Source organism: Propithecus coquereli, unplaced genomic scaffold (genome assembly GCF_000956105.1).
Source record: "Propithecus coquereli isolate 6110/MARCELLA unplaced genomic scaffold, Pcoq_1.0 Scaffold142, whole genome shotgun sequence".
Lineage (NCBI taxonomy): Eukaryota > Metazoa > Chordata > Mammalia > Primates > Indriidae > Propithecus > Propithecus coquereli.
Window position 1 is genome coordinate 5,873,735 of NW_012138525.1, and position 19,369 is coordinate 5,893,103.

The 19,369-nt window shown below is 42.8% G+C and overlaps 1 protein-coding gene across 3 annotated transcripts in view; it reads right to left on the reverse strand.

Moving 5' to 3' along the window:
* RALGPS1 (Ral GEF with PH domain and SH3 binding motif 1) overlaps positions 1 to 19,369 on the reverse strand; it is a 305,604-nt gene that overhangs the window by 204,358 nt on the left and 81,877 nt on the right. For all 3 annotated transcript variants that reach the window (XM_012639803.1, XM_012639805.1, XM_012639802.1), the window contains exons 3-4: positions 17,837 to 17,944; positions 5,819 to 5,869 (exon numbers count right to left, since the gene is read on the reverse strand). In XM_012639803.1, coding sequence (XP_012495257.1) covers positions 5,819 to 5,869; positions 17,837 to 17,944 — 159 coding nt within the window. The remainder of the gene's footprint in view (positions 1 to 5,818; positions 5,870 to 17,836; positions 17,945 to 19,369) is intronic.

A 19,369-nucleotide genomic window follows, 5' to 3' on the forward strand; every position in this document is an offset into this window, starting at 1 on the left:
CAACAGATGAAATCATCAGATAAAAAGTAGATGGGAACTTTACAATGGAGATAAGACAGTCACGACCTGAACTCAGTGGTTAATCTTCACATGACAAAGAACAGGACAACTAGATATCTCCTAATGTGATGTGTAATACAAAGTATCCAGCACCACCTAAGAAACATTTTTCCCAAAAAGATGGAACCAAAATCAATCAAGCCTTTTGGGTGAACTTCCAGTTGAAAGAAAACACAGGGGCCAAGTGAGCAAGTTAAGGCACCAAGAGGAAGCAGAGTATTCAGAATGTGGAAATTACTCAGCACAACTAACCTATCTTCAACAAGTTAAGGGCATGGGGGAGGGGAGGGAGGATGGACTGCACTAGACTAAGAGGGAAACTTGAGAAACAGCAACCAAATGCAACGTGCAGGCCCTGTGACTGCTATAGCTATTAGTGTTTTTTGTTTGTTTTTGAAACAGCTGGGGAAATTTAAAATTCCCCCAGTTTGAGATCCCAAGGAATTACTGCTAATTTTGTTGGGTGTGATAATGACATTGTGGTTATGTTAGAAAATAGCTGTTTTTTAAGAGCTACATCTGAAGTTTGAAGGAGGGAAATAATAGGATGTCAGGTATTTGCTTTCAAAGATATCCAAAAATAAATAAAAAGAGGCTGGGCGCAGTGGCTCACGCCTGTAATCCTAGCACACTGGGAGGCAGAGGTGGGAGGATTGCTTGAGCTCAGGAGTTCGAGACCAGCCTGAGCAAGAGTGAGACCCCGTCTCTACTATAAATAGAAGAGAAATTAGACAAACAACTAAAATAATAGAAAAAATTAGCCGGGCACAGTGGTGCATGTCTATAGTCCCAGCTACCTGGGAGGATGAAGCAGGAGGATCGCTTGAGCCCAGGAGTTTGAGGTTGCTGTGAGCTAGGCTGATGCCATGGCCCTCTAGCTCAGGCAAGAGAATGAGACTCTGTCTCAAAAAAAAAAAAAAGAAAAAGAAAAAGAAAAAAAGAAGTAAATAAGGCAAATATGGCAATCATTGGATCTTGGTAATAGGGTTCATTTTACCACTCTTCATATATACATGGCATGTGTATGTGTGTGTGTATTTGAAATTTCTAGCAATAAGAAATGTTTTAAAAGAATAAGGAGAGGAGGGGAACAGAGAGGTAGAAAGATGGGAGAATGGCAGGGTAGGGGCTGAGGCAAGGCATTTATTCTAGGGTAAGCCAGAGACTGACACAAGGGGGTACTTGGTGGGTGACAAGAATAGTCACAGCAACAACCATAACAGGAATAATAACTGTAAACTCTGGACTCCTGCTGCCAGGGACCATACCCTACTCCCATCACCTACTTGCTGTGACAAGTTGCTCAGGCAGTTGTATCACCTCTCTGTGCCAAATTCTCCATCTATAAATGGAATAACCATTGCATCTTCTAGGGTGAGTGGAAGATTAAATGAGGTCACACATATAAAGTCTTTAACCACTCAGCACAATGCCTGTACATTCTATACATTTAAAAAAGGTTGGTGTTAAGTTTTACTAGGTTCCAGGCTCCATGTGAAGTACTTTACCTGCATTTTCTCATTTAATTCTCCAAATAACCCTATGAGAGAGGTGTCCTCCTTGCCATCCCCACTCTGTGAATGAGGAGACTGAAACTCGGAGAGGTGAAGTGATTTACTCAAGGTCACACAGCTGGGGACTAGCAGAGCCAGAATTACTAAAGGTCTGGAATCAGACTACCTGAATTCGACCTCTGACCTGAGGCCTGCGAGAGGAGCCCCCAAGATGTTCCCCAACGATTCTTACTTGCTGGTGTCCATCCTTGTATAGTGCCCCACTTGCTACAGAGGGCTGATCTGTGACACTAATAGGACACTGTGCAAATGAGAGGATGTGACTTCTAAGCCAGGTCACAAAAGTCATTGTGGCTTCTGCCTTGCTTTCTGGGATCACTCGCTCTAGGGGAAGTCAGTTGCCATGCCTGAGGGCACTCAGCAGCCCTACGGACAGGTCCACATGGCAAGGAACTAAGGCCTCCTGCCAACAGCCAGGCACTGTGCGTGAGCCACCCTGCAAGCAGATTTCCCACCCCCAGCCAAGGCTTCAGATAACTGCAGTCCCAGCCAATGTCTTCACTTCAACCTCCTGAGAGACCCTGAGCCAAGACCACCCAGCTAAGCCACTCTTAGATTCTTCACCCACAGAAAATGTGGGAGATAATAAATGCTTATTGCTTTAAGCTGCTAAGTTTGGGGGTAATTTGTTACACAGACAGAGGACTAATACAGGAATCATGGAGCAAGTTATGGTACTTAACATGTCTGAGCTTCAGTTTCCTCATATATAAAACAAAGATAAAGCAGGTTGTTGAGGATTAAATGAGATCCTGCATCTAAGGTGCCTGGCCTAGAGCCTGCACACAGTAAGTGCTCAGGCAGTGAGCCACTGGGTACTTAGGACTAAGGCCCGGAGGGCTGGCAAGGCAAACAAGGACACGGAGGCAAAGGTCTGAGTGGGCAGGACCATGCTCACCATTCCACCACTGGGAGCTCCCTTCCTGCCAGCACCAGAGACTTCAGGACCCCCATGGCTGGGGCAGGGGAGCTTTAGAAGCCTTTACATCCAAATCTCCTTCACTTCCCCATTGATGCACGTCTCCTTGACCACACCCTCTGTGCATGCCAACCCCAAAACCTAGAAAATTCCTCTTCCAGGACCATACCTAACACCACCCAAGAGCATCCAGGTCTCACTATAACTCCTCACAGCCTGCTCAAAGCCTTTCAGATCTCCAAAGGCAGGCCCACATCCCTCGGGAGCCTTCTTTTGTTCAAGCTAAATACCCCCAGCTCCTCGTTAACAAGCACAGAGTTGGCACACAGCATGATGGGAAGATGGAGGAAGCAGAGACCTGAGACAGGGTGGAAAAAGACCAACCAGGGTAAGTGGCCAATGCCTTCTAGGGAAACCCCAGAAGGCCAAATTGCCATATCTAAACCCCACCAGCATAAATTGCCCAGTTGTGAAGAATCTTAAAGACCTAGGAAGGGCTCATAATCTGCATGTCCTAGACAATGGAGACCCAATAAGATGTCTGTTTCCACAACAGAAGATGTAGGAGCCCATCCTTCTGTGTACTAGTCAGGTCACACCTGTCTGGCACAGTAGCTGAGCACTTGGGCCTGGTTCAAATCCTGGCTACAGGATCCATGGCCAATATTATTCTTATTATCTATGCGGGTTGAATTGAGAGTAATCTTAGTAACTAGGCAAGAAAAACATCTTTAGAGAGTTAGGATTTCACAAAGCAAATTGCTATCCGTCTTATAATCATCTATATTGCCGTCCTCATCTTTGACCATGTACTGCTGGGGAGCTGTTCAAAAGCAGATTCCCGAGCCCCACCTAAACCTAAGCAATCAGAATCTCCAAGGATGACACCTAGGCATCTGTGTTTTTTTTTACAGAACTCCCAACCTGATTCTGATGTACGACCAGGGTTGAAAGGCTCCAGTCCACAGGTTTCCTGACATCCTGGGAGCCCAGGTCATGTGCAGTGCCCATCTTGCTCTCAGATGCTGGCCTCTACTTCCTGGAAAGTCTTGCCTACATCGAACTTACAACTGTGCCTTATTCTTGCCCTTCCAACTCTGGGGTGGTCCAGGCACAACATGGCAGGCAGCCCCAAGAGGAAAAGTCCTAGTTTTCAGTCTGCTGACAATAACAACAACAGCAAAAAAGCTGGGAAGCTCCCAGGGTCCTTCTTTCACTACAGTTTTGGCAATGAGGAACAAACTCTTCCATTTTTAGCTAACATGTTATAGATCCAAGATGTTCAAGTTTGGGGTTTCTCCAGAAACCTCAAACCAATTAGTTCTGAATCCTCACTCTGCATCAGAATCACTTGGCAAACATTTACAAAATAGAGTTGACTGGGTTCCAGACCCCAACCCAGAGATTCGGGTTTAATGCTCTAGGGGTGGGGTCTGGGCACCCCATGTTTCCAAGACTATCCAGGTGATTCTGATGTGTAGCCACGTTTGAGAACCACTGCTATAAGCTGCAATTTAGAAAACAAAACGTCTCCACTTTAATGTCTTGTCACAACTTGAAGCAAGATATGCATTGATGAGGCACCTTCCAACTGCAGTGCCCTGGAGGAAAGCCTTGGTCTGGCCCTGTTGTGCCTCTGAAGAGGAAGAAGCTCCTACCCCCTTTCCTCCTACCAACAGCCTGGGCAGCGATCCCAGTCTCCTGGGCACATGCAGGTTCAGGGCTCCTGGCAGGCTGAGCTGCCCTCCTTGATGTTCAGGACGAAGAATAAAGCCCCAAATGTCTCAGCTGCTCCAGATCAAAGCCAAGAAGAGAACATGATCAGAAATAGCTTCAGCTGAGAACTAAGGCAACCATCACACAACTACTCCCTCAAAAGGCTCCAAGAGGCAATGAGTTGATGTTGTTTTTTAATTAGAAAGAATGGATCATTCCACATTAGAACAAAGCAGAAAAAGATTGGAAGTTAGCCACTCCAAAAAAGCAAACACAGCTCTGCTCCCCAACCCTAATGAATACAACATACACGGAACACACACGCACACACACAAAAATACAAATCACGTAAGTGCTGAGCGAAGCTACTGGTACTAGTTTCTTCCTAATCTGTAGTAGACTAGATGCCAGCTCTCAGAAGGCCTGGATACTTTGTCTGGTTTTGTGTTAAGATATGCTTGTCTTTCTCAAAGTCTTAATAGTGGCAGTACTATAAGAAGGGCATTAAGAGTGTTCTGGAATTCACAACATGGCTACAGCAGGTGCTATGTGATGCATCTCCCCACCCACACCCCCCTCCTCTGAGTCTGCCCTTCACTCACAAGGCTGGGTTCCACGGTCCCGTCTGCTGGTCTTGACCACTCTTGGCCCTGGGTGACAGGGCTGACACTGGGCACATGACTAAGCTGGCCTGGACCAAAAGCTGCTGGTCTTGGTCTGGGATGGTGACTTGAATGGGGATTATGTACACGTGGGCCCTTTGGGGAGGTCAAGTCAGACCACGTGTATAGGCAGGAAAGCCCGCAGGAGAGGGGAGGAGAGGGCAAAGCAGAGCAGGAAGCCTGGCCCACGTGCGTCCCAGGCGGCAAGCCAGGCTGCCTGGACTCCATGCCCGTGATTCTGTAAAGTGCCCCTTTATCCTTATAATAAATTCCTCTTCTGCCTATTCAACTACTTTGAAATGGATTTTTATTTACTCACTAACACAAAAAGAACCCTAAGTAAAATAACCAAACCTTCATTATCAATTACCAAACATTTCCAGGAATTTTTTTTAAAGACCCAAATCAACTTTTTACCCTTTATTGAATATGTTGTTTCTAAAAATGTACATATGCTTTTCATGTAAATATGTATGCTTTGCTGTGGCAACTGGTTTCAAAAACAGAAACAAGGCAACCGCCAGAATTTGAGATCAACAAAAAGAAAGCTCTCTAGAAAAACGTTCTCGCATATCCCCTTCTTGACATTTTCAGCAACGGTAAAGGAACTAGTATGTCAAGATTGGCTCTCAGGCATGGAGGCTTCTGGGCACCAACTGATCCCGGCCCTGCCAGAGGCCAGACAGGGGATATTCTCTGGAGAATCCAAACACAGGGCTCGGAAAATGTGTACTGTCAAGAATGGAATGGGGTTTCAATCAAGAACATGCGTTTATAGAGACTTCAAGAGAGAAACCATGAAACTGAGTCACTCTAATGGTGGCTGGCTACATCCTCTCTTCCCAGCCACAGCATTAACAGGAGAGTATAAAGGACAAAGTACAGACCTCCGGCTGGATGGCTTTAAACACGGGTATGTCCATTAATGTAATCTGGCTCTGCAACAGAGAGAACGGATGTTAGAAAATACTGTACATCAAAGGTAATTGTCATGTTATTTTAGTCTATACAGAGTAATGTACGTTCATAAAAGTTATGCTTTCCCCTTTGAAATAAAAAACAGGATAGAACAGAATAAAACATTGGGTAAATTTCCGAAATGCCTTTCCCACTCCTTCCCTCTTCGTAAATCTTCATCCACACCCTTCTTTCTTGAATGTGAGATGAACCTTCAATTTAAGAATTGATGATAGTAGTTTGGAGGGTGGGGCTGAGAGCAAGGGGAACATTTTTATTTTGGAAATTTTTGTACTATTGGGATTTTTGTTTCAAGCACGAACTACTTTTGTAACTTTTAAAAGTTGTAGACACAATATTAAAAATCAGAATGCTAAACAGAGACACTATCTATTACTCTAAAGTTAAATTTATTTTAAAACTGTGGCTTATAGAAATTATACTTTTATTCTGAAGTCTATGCTGCCCATAAATTACATGGTAGAGTGCTATTCAAGATACATCCACAGACCCCACGAGGCCATGCACTGTTTACTCCACCGGCCACAATGAGATAAGCACAGAAGCTGGGGCAAGCACGCGGAACTTCCACAGCAATTTGACACAGCTGTAACATTTCTAATGTGGTTTGTTGTTTTTTTTTTTTAAGTATCAGTCCTCAGCAGATTGGAAATGAAAAAAACTGGTCCTTTACCATAGCTAGCTAGCTTAAGAGGCACAAATGTCTAGAAAACACATACCAGGTTGAAAGGCTGTGCCTGCCTGGTGACAGAAGGAGGCATCACTGTTGACCATCTTTCAGGCCCAGGCTTGGGCTGAGCTGACTTCACATGACCCACCTACCTCCACATGTCACCCAGGATGCCAGATGTCAGTTAGCCGATGCCTCTGTGACAGGCCAGCGAAATGCAGGGAGGGCGTAGGGATACCTATTAACATGAGAAGACACCCTGTCCTCTGAACACAAGGCCATCTGAGGTGCCAGGATGCAGAAGAACCTGGGCTCTGGAATCCACAGGGTTTGTGTGTCCTCTCTGACACATGACTTACCCTTCCCCAGTCTCAGGTACCACGTCTAGAAAATGATGACAATAATCCCAATCTTACAGGGTCTTGGTGAAAATTCAAGACAAGAGGTACAGGATGCTTGGCACCTGGCAGATGTGCAATAAATATATAAGAGGGTGTGTGCGTGTGTGTTTGTCAAAAGGGAAATCTCACAGATAGGCTCATGTATTAGCATGTGAATTTATGGTTCCTGACCAATACGTAAGCTAGGAAATAAGGGGCCATTAATTTGGTTGAATATCCATGCACTGAAGTTGCTGTAGAGAAAAGTTTTAAAAGTCTGTTTCATTGAGCCAGCAAAAAGCCTCATGTCAAGAATACACTGGTGAGAAATGGCAATACACAAGTGTGTCACTTGTGACCACAATCCAGGACTTAGATACAGAACTGTGGTCAGCTCCTGGCACAATTCAAAGGAGGTCCAAGGCCACTGGGCTCCTGAGGAGCACAGGACACTCAGGGCTGAGTTGGTGGGGAAGGGTGGGGCACCAGTGCAGAGCCTCTCTGCCCCCTCCCTGGGGCTAGTGCTCCACATGGGCACAGGGGTGAAATGCCGCCATTAACGGAAGCCGGGCTGGGAGACTGGGGATGGCACCAGGGAAAAGGAAGCACTGGAGAGGAACTCGAGCTCTCTGACCTCTGGGTTCCATCCACCAGTGGCAAGGGGGCATTTGACATCAGCATAACGTGCATCTGGCCCTCACAGTCTGGGTGTTGAGTGGCTAGTAAGTCCTGAAGGCCCAGAGGCCCATGTCTGGCCTAGAGCTACCGAGCCCAGAGCTGCGTCCTGGGCAGCAAACAGACTGGCATTTCTTCTGCCAGACCCATCAAGATTGTTAGCCAAGTGCCCCTCACATTTGGATTAATTCTGCCATCCTGGGGAACAGAAAGGCCTTGTGAAGACAGGAGATTTGAGCTGAAAGCTCAGAGGGCCTTGGAAATCTCCCCTGCAGTTCAAGTTAACTCCCTATCCGCGAGACCGGCAGGATGTTTGCAATGTCATTTAGGAAAAGAACCAAAAGTCTGCTAATGTGAAAATGAGAAAACTTCCTTCCCATCCTGCCATCAGTTCTGGCATTTGCCACTAAATTTCCAGATGATTTATTAAAGTAGTGACATTGCATTTCATACTTTTTGGATGGTCCAAGTTTCAAATATTCTGGTCTTGTCTCAGACCGTAAGTCAGAAAATGTGTTCAGGTGTTTTATTCAAAACAAACAACAACAGAGGTCACCAGCCTTAAAATAGACTAGCTGGTTCTAAACATATAATGAGGGTTTTCAGAAGAATCTCTCCCATTTCTATCCTCTCAACTCTGACCAAAAAAGATTCAGTGTCCAGAGCGAGGATATACCGACATAAGATACTTCTGTAAAAATCAGATTTTAAATTTCATGCCATTTCACTACAAAGCCAAACACGTGTTAAAAAGGTTGCTGATTATACAGGACCAAGAAATAGATGAAAAAATAAAGAAGGAAAAAAAAGAAAAAAAGGTTGCTGATGAGCAATCCTTCCCCACGAGGTTGCACACTCCAAGGCAGCCAGTTTTGCCAAAAGGGGAGAGTGTGGGTATCAGTGGGGGCATGAGGGGTGAGGGCAGGTCCTGTCTCACTTCACAGCTGGCTCTCGGCCATCTCGGGACCCTGTCCCTCCCACAGGAGAGCTGCCCTGGCTTCCTGGAGAGAAGAGGCATTCCCTAGGGGTGTGTTACAGCCTCAACAGAAGCATGAAACAATGTGGCTCCCACTCTTGTTTCCAAGCAGCAAGGCTGCCCAGCGGTGGCGCTGAACAAGAATACTCATCCACAAGTCTCTTAATGGCTTATCCTTATTTTGGGAAATAAAGTCTTAACACAGATGTCCAGTCAAGCTGTCACCTAGCAATGCCTTCCTTAGTCCTAGTCCTTTCTCCTATCTCCTCCTTCCTCCCAGTCCAGGGCCCTAAAAATCCAGACTTTTAAGGGAAATACCCAAACTCCACATATCACGTTTCTGTAGAGATGAACACCGCAGAGAGGAGAGACCTACTGGAGCACTTCAAAATGTGGCCCCAAAGAAAACAACTGCTATTATGTGGACAAATGAAAGCTACTTGGTTAACCAAAAAGAAAAAAAAAATTGTTTTGCCTATGTTGAATGCAGTGTTCCTCCCCTCTATCAGTGGCTGAGTAAATCCTCTCTTCCCAGCTGCAACACACCCCTAGGGAACGGCTTTTCTCTCCAGGAAGCCAGGGCATCTCTCCTGCGGGAGGGATGGGGTCCCGAGACGGCCGTGACGTGAGAAAGACGTCTCAAGACCCCAAGTAAACAAATGAAAAAAGCTGTTGGCAAATCACTAGTATGTCTAGTAACAGAAGATACCTTAAAATTTGCATTTGATCACCTTCACCAAGGCAGGACCAGGAGGGCTCACAGAATAAAAAGTAATCAGCTCCTGCTTTGACTTCCAGAGCCACAGGAAACACTCGTCACAGTCAAGGAAATGCAAATTAAACAGGAAGATAGCACTGGTTGCCCATCAGCACCGTCACTAACTGATGGGCCTATGAACTGCTCTGTTTCTTTTGGAAAGTCATATAGCAGTAACACATTAAAAAATTAATATTTTATTTTAAAAACATGTCAAACCTACACAAAAGTTGCAAAAACAATATGGTCAACTCCCATAACCCTTTGCTTAGCTTCACTAATTACTAACATTTTGCCCTATTTGTTACATCTATGTCTACACAATTATACATACACATTTTTCTGAACCATTTGAGACTAAAATACATACAGATATTATGACTCTTCACCCCTAAATACTTCAGCATGTATTTCCTAAGAAAAGATCATCCTCTTACATGATGACAAATTTATGGCAAATTATTACATTCAGGACATTTATCATTGATATAGTAGTATTGTTTAATACACAGTCCACATTTGAGATTTCCTAATTATCCAATACTGTTTTTTATAGCAATTTTTTCTTGATCCTGGATCATGCATTGCATTTAGATATTATCTGCTAAAAAGTGAAATGAGCATACTGTTGACACAGATAGAAAAGCACTTTATATATAGATCTAGATTATATACTACAGATATAGATACAGATATAAATATAGATGTTTAGTGTACCATTATTTGTAGTAGTAAAAATCTGGAAACCACCTGAAAGGCTACCAAAAGGGGCTTGTTGAAAAAAATTATAGTACATCCAGACACTGGAATATTATGCAGCTATTAAAAATAGTAAATTAAATCTACATATATTGACCCAGAAGGATGTCCGTGATCTACTACTAATAAAGACAGGTTCCAGCATTGCTTTTTGTTCTGATTCAGCCATTGGGGAAGTAGAAAGACCGAGGCAGAGCTATAGAGTATCCCTGGCAAAAACATGGGGACCTGTGAAATGATTTTAATCCTCTTATAAAACACACATTTACAGAAAACCACATTAAAAACTGCGTGGTTAATGACTTCTTATGAGATGAACACCTTTTTGCCACCACCAAGTCAAGAAATAGCCACCCCAACTGATAGAGGAATGGATAAACAAAATGTGTTATATACAAACACGAGAATATCACCTAGTCTTAAAAACGAAGGAAATTTTGACACATGCTACAACATGGATGAACCTCAAAGACATTCTGCTAAATGAAATAAGCCAGTCACAAAAAGACAAATATGGTACGATTCCACTTATATGAGGTAACTAGAGTAGTCAAAATCAGAGAGAAAGTAGAATGGTGGTTGCTGGGGGGTCAGGAGAGGGGGAAATGGGGAGTTGCTCAATGGATACAGACTTTCGGTTTTGCAAAATGAAAACAGTTCTGGATATTGGTTGCACAACAATGTGGATGTACTTAACACTACTGAACCTTACACTTAAAAATGGTTAGGACAGTAAATTTTGTTATATTTTATCACAATTAAAGAAAAAAAGAGCCACCCCAAAAGTTCTTCCAGGTGATTGGTCCCAACCACAAGTCCTTCTCTCCCAACAAAAGTAACCACTTGGCTGGGTGTGGTAGCTCATGCCTGTAATGCCAGCACTTTGGGAGGCTGATAGGGAGGATCACTTGAGCTCAGGAGTTTGAGACCAGCCTGGGCAACAGAGTGAGACCTTGTCTCTACAAAAAAAAATTTTTTTTTTTTGAGACAGAGTCTCACTCTGTTGCCCTGGCTAGAGTGAGTGCCGTGGCGTCAGCCTAGCTCACAGCAACCTCAAACTCCTGGGCTCAAGCGATCCTACTGCCTCAGCCTCCCAAATAGCTGGGACTACAGGCATGCGCCACCATGCCCAGCTAATTTTTTCTATATATTTTTAGTTGTCCTATTAATTTCTTTTTATTTTTTTAGTAGGACGGGGTCTCACTCTTGCTCAGGCTGGTCTCGAACTCCTGAGCTCAAACAATCCGCCCACCTCGGCCTCCCAGAGTGCTGGGATTATAGGCGTGAGCCACCAAGCCCGGCCCAAAAAATTTTTAAAAATTAGCTGGGCATGGTGGCATGCACCTATAGTCCCAGCTGCTTGGGAGGCTGAGGCAGGAGAATCGCTTGAGCCCAGGAGTTCGAAGTTACACGGTGATCACACTACTGTACTCCAGTTATCCCGACTTTCCTCAAGTTTTGTTTTTATAATTTTAACACCCAAATATATATATCTTGGCATCACAGTGCAGTCTTGCCCACGTTTTAAAATATTTGATGTGTGCTTTTTAAGTCTCCTTTAATCTACAAGTATTCTCTCTATCCCTTTATAGTCCTTATAATGTATCTGTTGAAGAATCCAGGCCATCTGACCTACAGGGATCCCCACACTTATGGAGCAGGTCAATGTGTTCTTCATCCTGGGTATGTCCTTCAAATCAGCAGCTGGACCAAGAGGCTTGCTGTGACACAGGTTTGTCCCTTTGGCGAGACCCGAGGTGGTGGTGCCTTGTTTCGCCAGGAAGTGCATAATGGCTCCCCTTTTGTGACGTGGGCGGCTGTCCATACTCACTGCTTAGATTTTTTCATTCACTGAGATTACAAAACGATGATATTCCAATTCTATCATTTCTTTTCCATTTATTAACCAAACTAGTTTAATAAAGAGACACTTTACCTCATCTACGGTTTGATTACTCACTATAGTTCAAAAGTGAAAGGCAGGACAAATGCTTGATTCTTTCCTCATATTTATCAATTATTATGATAATAAATTGGTCCCCTGTTATCATCCAGAAGTGAACCACTGTTTGATAAATCTCAATCAATTACAATTATTATCCTGTTGAAGTTCAAATCTTCCTATCATTGGGCAGTGAGAGCTGCTTCTAGCTGGCTCCTGAGTCCTCTGCTGTCACCCTCACAGACCTTGATAGCTTCCTCCCTGGTACTGGGAAGATGTACCCTGCTCATCTCGAACACTTCCTGTCCCAGACTTGGAATCAACCCGTTCTCCAGGAAGCCCTGCGTTCTTTCCATGAGAAATGGTATTTCGAGACCACAATCCAGAATTCATACTGACATTTCCAATTTAAATTCAGCACACTTTTAAAAAACTTATTTATTTATCCTCTTCTGTGTTGCATTTGTATCTCTTTTCTCGTCTATCAAAAGTCCTGATCTCAAGGACACAGCGTATGCTAGGATTACAGTGTTCCATGATTATTCATTTACTTTATCCTACATCACACATACAACAGTCTCAGAATAATATTAATGCAACCACCAGCAATACAATTATTAAGAAAAGTTATAACATTTTTACATGTTCTCTCCATTCTCCCATTTTTAAAAATTGTTTCTACTGTAACAGTCATACTCCACTACTATCTGAGCATACATTCATTACACACTATACCCTCTACCTTTTAACCCCCATTTAGTCTTAATTCCACCCGTAACTGATGTTTACTGCTCTCTGTCTTTTCATGGACGCTTCTTTTTTAAATTTGTTTCAGAATATTATGGGGGTACAAATGTTTTGATTACATGGATTGCTTTTATATTGTTTGAGTCAAAGCTGTAAGTGTGCCCATCGCCCAGACAGTGTGCAGTGTACTGTTAGGTGTGATTTCACCCATCGCCACACGCACGGTTTCCATTGAGTTTTGCTACATGGATATTTCTATAATCGCATTCACTGTCTAAGGTTCATTCTCTAGTAGTCCTCAGGAAGGGCTCAGGGGAATAATATTCTGTGGTCTTGCGTGTTCACAACAGTTTGTTTGTGTCATCTACTCTTTAAAGTCAGTTTTGCTAGATATAAAATCTTTGGCTCACATTTTTTTTTTTTTTGACTCATTTGATCATGTTATTCCATTTTCTTTTGGCAAAAAAAGTGTTTCTGTTGAAAAGACTAATGGTAATCTAATTATTTCCTTTATATGTCATTTGCTGTTTTTGCCTAGATACCCAAATGATTTTTTCTTTTCCTTTAAAACCCAGTAGTTTACCAAAAATATGTCTTTTAGTACTGGCCATTTGGACTGACGTTCTCAGCTTCACAATGTGCTCTTTCAATATGCTGTTCTAAATCTTTTTTTTATTATTTCATGAACATTTTCTTAAATTATACTTTTAAGTATTTGTGCAGTTCCCTCGGCTTTTTATTCTCCCCTTCAGGAATTCTTATTATCTGTATGTTGGATATTCCTTGCCTATCATCAATATTTGTACTTTTTCTCAATGTCATATTATCTTTCTTCATTTATTTTGACATGAAAAAGTTTCTTCCATAAGGCATTTTCTGTTATGTTTATCTCTTTCTGTGTTCCCTCTAGTTCAATCTTCATTTCCAAAAGAATTCTTTTATTTTCAATTCTTTCCTAAGTTCTGTCATCTCATCTCTGAGATTTTTCTATTTCCAATTTATGTTGCTCGTGTCTTACTGTATGATCTTAGTGTCTCTCAGCTCATTTGGAAGTACACAGTTATAGCTTCCATCCGTTTTGTGGCATGCCTTTCTGGTATGCTTTCATTGTCTATAGGGTTTCTCTCCTCTTTTTTTCTTACAATAACTTTGAAAAATACTTGACGTCAATAATTTCCTGTTGCTTATTTTTATGTAAAATTCGTTTTCCTGAACTTACCTTTTCTAACTTCACACAGCTCTCTTTTAGTTTGTTTTCATGTGTTGTTCAAAAACATGGCAGTTGCTTTTTAAGATTTCTAATATACATACATACATGTACACACACTTTTATTTAGACCTTCTTTTTCCTTTGCCGTAACTGTCCCCATCCTGATCATTTTTATTCCACTCCCATACTGAATATCTTTTGGGTATGGAGCCTCATCCTAGAAGGGAGCCCTGGCTGGTTGATTTCAAGAGATTATAGCGGCTACCTGCAGATTCCTTCTACCCACCCGTTATTTGAATAGTCAAAATCCCTACCAATTTCAGCTGCTGTTCTCACACTGACCCACTGAACTTTCCAGTAAACACCTGCTGGCAAGTTGGGGTTCTCTGATTCTCAAGTCTGTCAAATGCCCCAGTGCTTATTCTGCTTTCTCCCCAAGATCTGATACAGGTCTTGGGGTTATTAGTGCTATGTCTCCAGCCACTTATATTTTGGGGTTGATGGGGATAACTTGTCACCTAGTTTTATTGTGAATATTGTTCATGGGTTTCAGGGTTTGCTATTTAGTTGTTCTCAATGCTGGGGTTTTTTGAGGGGGAGGCAGAGATTAAGAGAGAATAAAAAACCATGCTGTCACTATCATCTTCCCAGAATCACTTTAATGATTCTTTTAATGGACTTTCGTATCTGAGTTTTTTCTTTCCTTCATTTTATTACACAGGAAACTGAAATGCCAGGTGGTCTGGCTCAACTCTGACCCCTAGCAACTCCAATGCTTCCCCAGAGACCAAATACTCCAGGGGACCTGGTTTTACATGTATGCTAAAGACACACTGGCTCCAACAGGGGTAGCCAAAGTTCTAGCACTGTACCCTCAAAGCATTCACTATCTTTCCCTACAGTGTTTCCAGCCTCAGAAAACTGATGTGGAGCAGGCCAAGCAATGCTCTAGGCTAAGGCTAGGAAACCAAGCTCAGAGTTTCACCAAGGAGTCCTGTTAGGCAATACTCTTCTGTGATGCAGCCTAACTCTCTGCCATTCCACTTGGTCAACAGCTATAAAGGGATTTTTAAGATTCATTGTTGCTTCATTCCTTTTGGGAAGCTAAAAAACAAAACTCTTAAAAATGCAACTGGCAAACATGCACAAACAATATGGAAGCTAGGCCATCAGCCTGCAGGGTCTAGGAAGTCTTCTAAAGGAGAGGCAATACCGCTTTGTGACTGAGAGTACAGACTCTAATGGTGCCCTGTCCCATTCAGTGGCCACTAGCCACATGTGGCCACCGAGCACTTAAAGTGTTGCTATTACTACGAGCATAAAATACACAGTGGATTTTGAAGACTCAGTTTGAAAAAAAAGAATATAAAGTATCTCATTAATTTTATGTTGCTTACATGCTGAAATGATAATTTTTTAGATATCTAGAATCAAATAAAATATATTATTAAAATTAATTTCACCTATTTTTTTAAACGTGGCTACTAAAAAATTTATAATTGCATATGTGGCTTGTATTATATTTCTCATAGATAGTGCAGGTCTGGAGTGTCAGACAGCCCTGGTTTTAAATCCCAGCTGTGCCACTTACTGTCTGCGTAAAGAGGTGACTCTCCTCTCTAAGTGTTGACTTGCTCATTGGCAAATTGGAAATAATAATTATCTCATTTATAAGGCTGTTGTGAAAAGTAAATTAAACAATACATGTAAAACATTTAACATAAGACCTACACAAGGCCAGGTATGGTGGCTCACGCCTGTAATCCTAGCACTCTGGGAGGCCAAGGCCGGAGGATCGTTTGAGGTCAGGAGTTCGAGACCAGCCTCAGCAAGAGCAAGACCCCGTCTCTACTAAAAATAGAAAGAAATTAGCCATACAACTAAATATAGAAAAAATTAACCAGGCGTGGTGGCGTGCACCTGTAGTCCCAGCTACTCGGGAGGCTGAGGCAGGAGGATTGCTCGAGCTCAGGAGTTCGAGACCAGCCTGAGCAAGAGTGAGACCCCGTCTCTACTTAAAATAGAAAAAATGAGCTGGGCATGGTGATACGTGCCTGTAGTCCCAGCTACCTGGGAGGCTGAGGCAGAAGGATCGCTTGAGCCCAGGAGTTTGAGGTTGCTGTGAGATAGGCTGATGCCACGGCACTCTAGCCTGGGCAACAGAGTGAGACTCTGTCTCAAAAAAAAAAGAAAAGAAAAAAGACCTAGACAAAGTAGGTATTAAAAAATGGGAGCTGCTCCTATTACCTACTAGCATTATGATAATCAGGAAATGAGGCTTTCAGATATGGGGATCTGCCAATACCTGGCTATATGATCCATGTAAGACAATTAATCTCTTGGATCTTTAGTTTCTTTATCATAAAATTGGAATCTAATGATATGCCTCATCAGGTTGCAGTGAGGATTGAATTCTCTCAGTCAAGATGTATTTACTGAGTACCTACTATAAGCCAGGCATATTTGGAACAATGGGGGAAAAAGCAGTGAACAAGTCAGATAAAGTTCTATCCTTAGAGAGTTTATATTCCAGTGGAGGAGATATGCAATGCAAATTAATTATTATATAATGTTGGGTAGTAATAAAATTTATGAAGGGGAGAGGCAGTGATAGAGAGATGCTATGTTAGCTCAGTGAAAGTCCTCTCTAAGGACTGACATTTGAACAGAGACTGAACAGACAGCTGGAGAAGAGAAGAGCAAGGCAGGAGGATCTGGGTGGGTCTGGGGAAGAAAGAGGTAGCCAGTGGGGAGCTGGTGAGCAAGGGGGCCTGGGTGTAGGAGAAGAGGCTTGGCCAGACCACAGAGTGTGCTCGAGGCCACAGGAGGAACTCTGGGTCTCACTCTAGTAGGAGAGAGCCACTGCAGAGTTTGAAGCAGGTTTTAAAAGGATCCCTTGGACGCATGAAAGAGATGATGCGTGTGCCAGGCTCAGCATGGACTGGCACAAAGTAAATGTGGAAGCCAATGATGGCAGAGCAATGACGGGCGGCCCAGTTAGCTCCCACGGCACCCACAGGACATGAATCGTCTTATGCCAGGGGAATAGAGAAGAAGTGGGCATGGGTAGGAAACACTTCCATGGTTCCAGAGAGAAATACAGCCCTTGGGCAGCACTCCCAATCAGGCTTGAGGGCACCCCAGAGCCAATATGCTCCCTCTGCCCTCAAAGGGCAAAAGGAGGAAACCAAGTCATGGCAAAACAAGGAGCCAACCCTGCTCCACCACACGGACAGTCCCTTGGTCAGAACAGCAGCAACACACTGTTTGAAGAGAAAACAATTTTTTAAACTATAATTTTAAAAGTTGCCCAAATAATATTGTCTATCATTGTACAAAATGATCATTGCAAAAATGTGGGAAATACAAATAAACAAAAAGAAGAAAAATCAAATGCCAGTTACCTGGAATCTACAACCAGAAACTATAGTAAATAATGTTTGCCTATATAGATCCAGATATTTATGAATATGTAAACATCAAATCTAAACATTATGCAAACATATGTGTGTGTTGTGCATGAATTTTTAAAATGGTATATTCTCTGTAAATTGTGCTATAGTCTGCTTCTTCCACTGTTCATATGTACATATTGGGTATGCCTTTCAAGGTGGTTAGTTTCTAGACTGACAGCGCCCTTTTTAATGCTGCATAGTATTTCATAATGGATGTACCATACTTTACTCAACACTCCCCTCTTGTTGGGTAGATCAGGTGTTTCCAAGTTGAGCAAAAGGCCCAGAGGATGACCCCCCGCCCCCCCCCGCAAAGCATGGTGCCCAGCAGCCCATGCCAGCTCTGTGTCACTTACAGCAAACTCCTCTGGGGTCACTTTCAAGACGTCGAAGACAACGGCGTCGTAGCTCTTGCTGGCATAGTCGCAGCTCTGGCCCTCCAGAGAGTCCGAGCTGCTGCTGCCCTGTGGAGAGTGATGACAGATGGTGCCCACTGAGTGAGTGGCTTGAGATCACTGCTCCCAAACCTCCGCCGGAGCTGAGGATGGGAGAGCGACAGAACTGTACAATGAAGAAAGTGTCACGTTTAGCACTCTACTCCATTCCAGGCATTGTGTTAAGCACTTCATGTGCATGATCTTATTTAATTCTCATGAGTGCCACTATGAGTACATACTATTATTATTCCTATTTTACAGATAAGGAAGTAGAGGCAAAGTTACTTCTCCAAGATACCTTAGCTACGAAACTAAAAGCAAGAACGTGAACCTTGTTTTGTATCTAACTGACCCCAAAACACATACCTGCAATTGCTAAACCCTAACTGTTCTGGCCAGCAGTTTAGCAATGGGTTAAAAAATTACAGCCCAAACTTCCTTCAGAGAGAACAGGCCTTCATATCGTAGGATGCCTGAGGAAATAATCTGTTTCATATGTCTCTCAAAACATTACCTGGTTTCACCTTTTTTTCCTACTTGAAGTCACTGCAGGAAATTGTTACGTAAAATGTAAAAATGGCTCTTGAGGCTTATTTCTTGTATGGGCCACTTGGAATTCAAAGCCTACTAGCTGATGAGCTGAGAGGTAACCAATTGGCTTTGGAGACTGGTGTGAAAGTTATTTTAGTAGAGTCCCTGTGTTAAGAACACTCTGAGTCCTGCCTATAAAAAAAGGGTCTCCCATAAAAAAGCAAGTTAAAACTCCCCAAATGTGTCTGATTTCACAAAACCCAACACTATAGGGATCCCAGAATGTTGAACATACCTTCTCTTTAATTTTATTTAATTTCATCGGACTCTACTTTTGGGAATCAATCAAGCTTACCACCCAAAAATTGTGCCCTGTTCATAAAATGGTTTTATTCTTCTCAACCCATGAAGAAGGATTTTGTGGTTTCCATTAACCTCAATATCTTGGCCTGGGATTTAGAGAATATGCTTTTATTAATTCTTCTTTTATTTCACTCTTTCCAAAATGGCTATATCTGGAAAAACTTTGCAATCTTACTGGAAACTAGAGTGTTTTTAAGCCAGTGAGGGAAACCAATAGTCAACAACTGGAAATGTGAGGTTAAAAAGAGAAGCAGGAATTAAACCTGTAGATTTCAATAGGCCTGTGTCATTAAAAGGTTTTACAAATGAGTCCACTATACCAAAACCCTAAGATGATCTTAAGAAGCAGTACACCGCAGTGGTTAAGAGCTCTGAAGTCAGACAGGCCTGGTTAAAATGCCAACTCCACACCAGCTGCTACCTGACCTCACACAAGTTCATTTTACTGGATCTCAGTTATCATCTAGAAATGGTAATATTAAAACCTACTTTCCAGGGTTGCAGTACAGGTTATATAAAGTGAAGCTGAGAAAGCAAATGGCATGATACCGTTCCGCC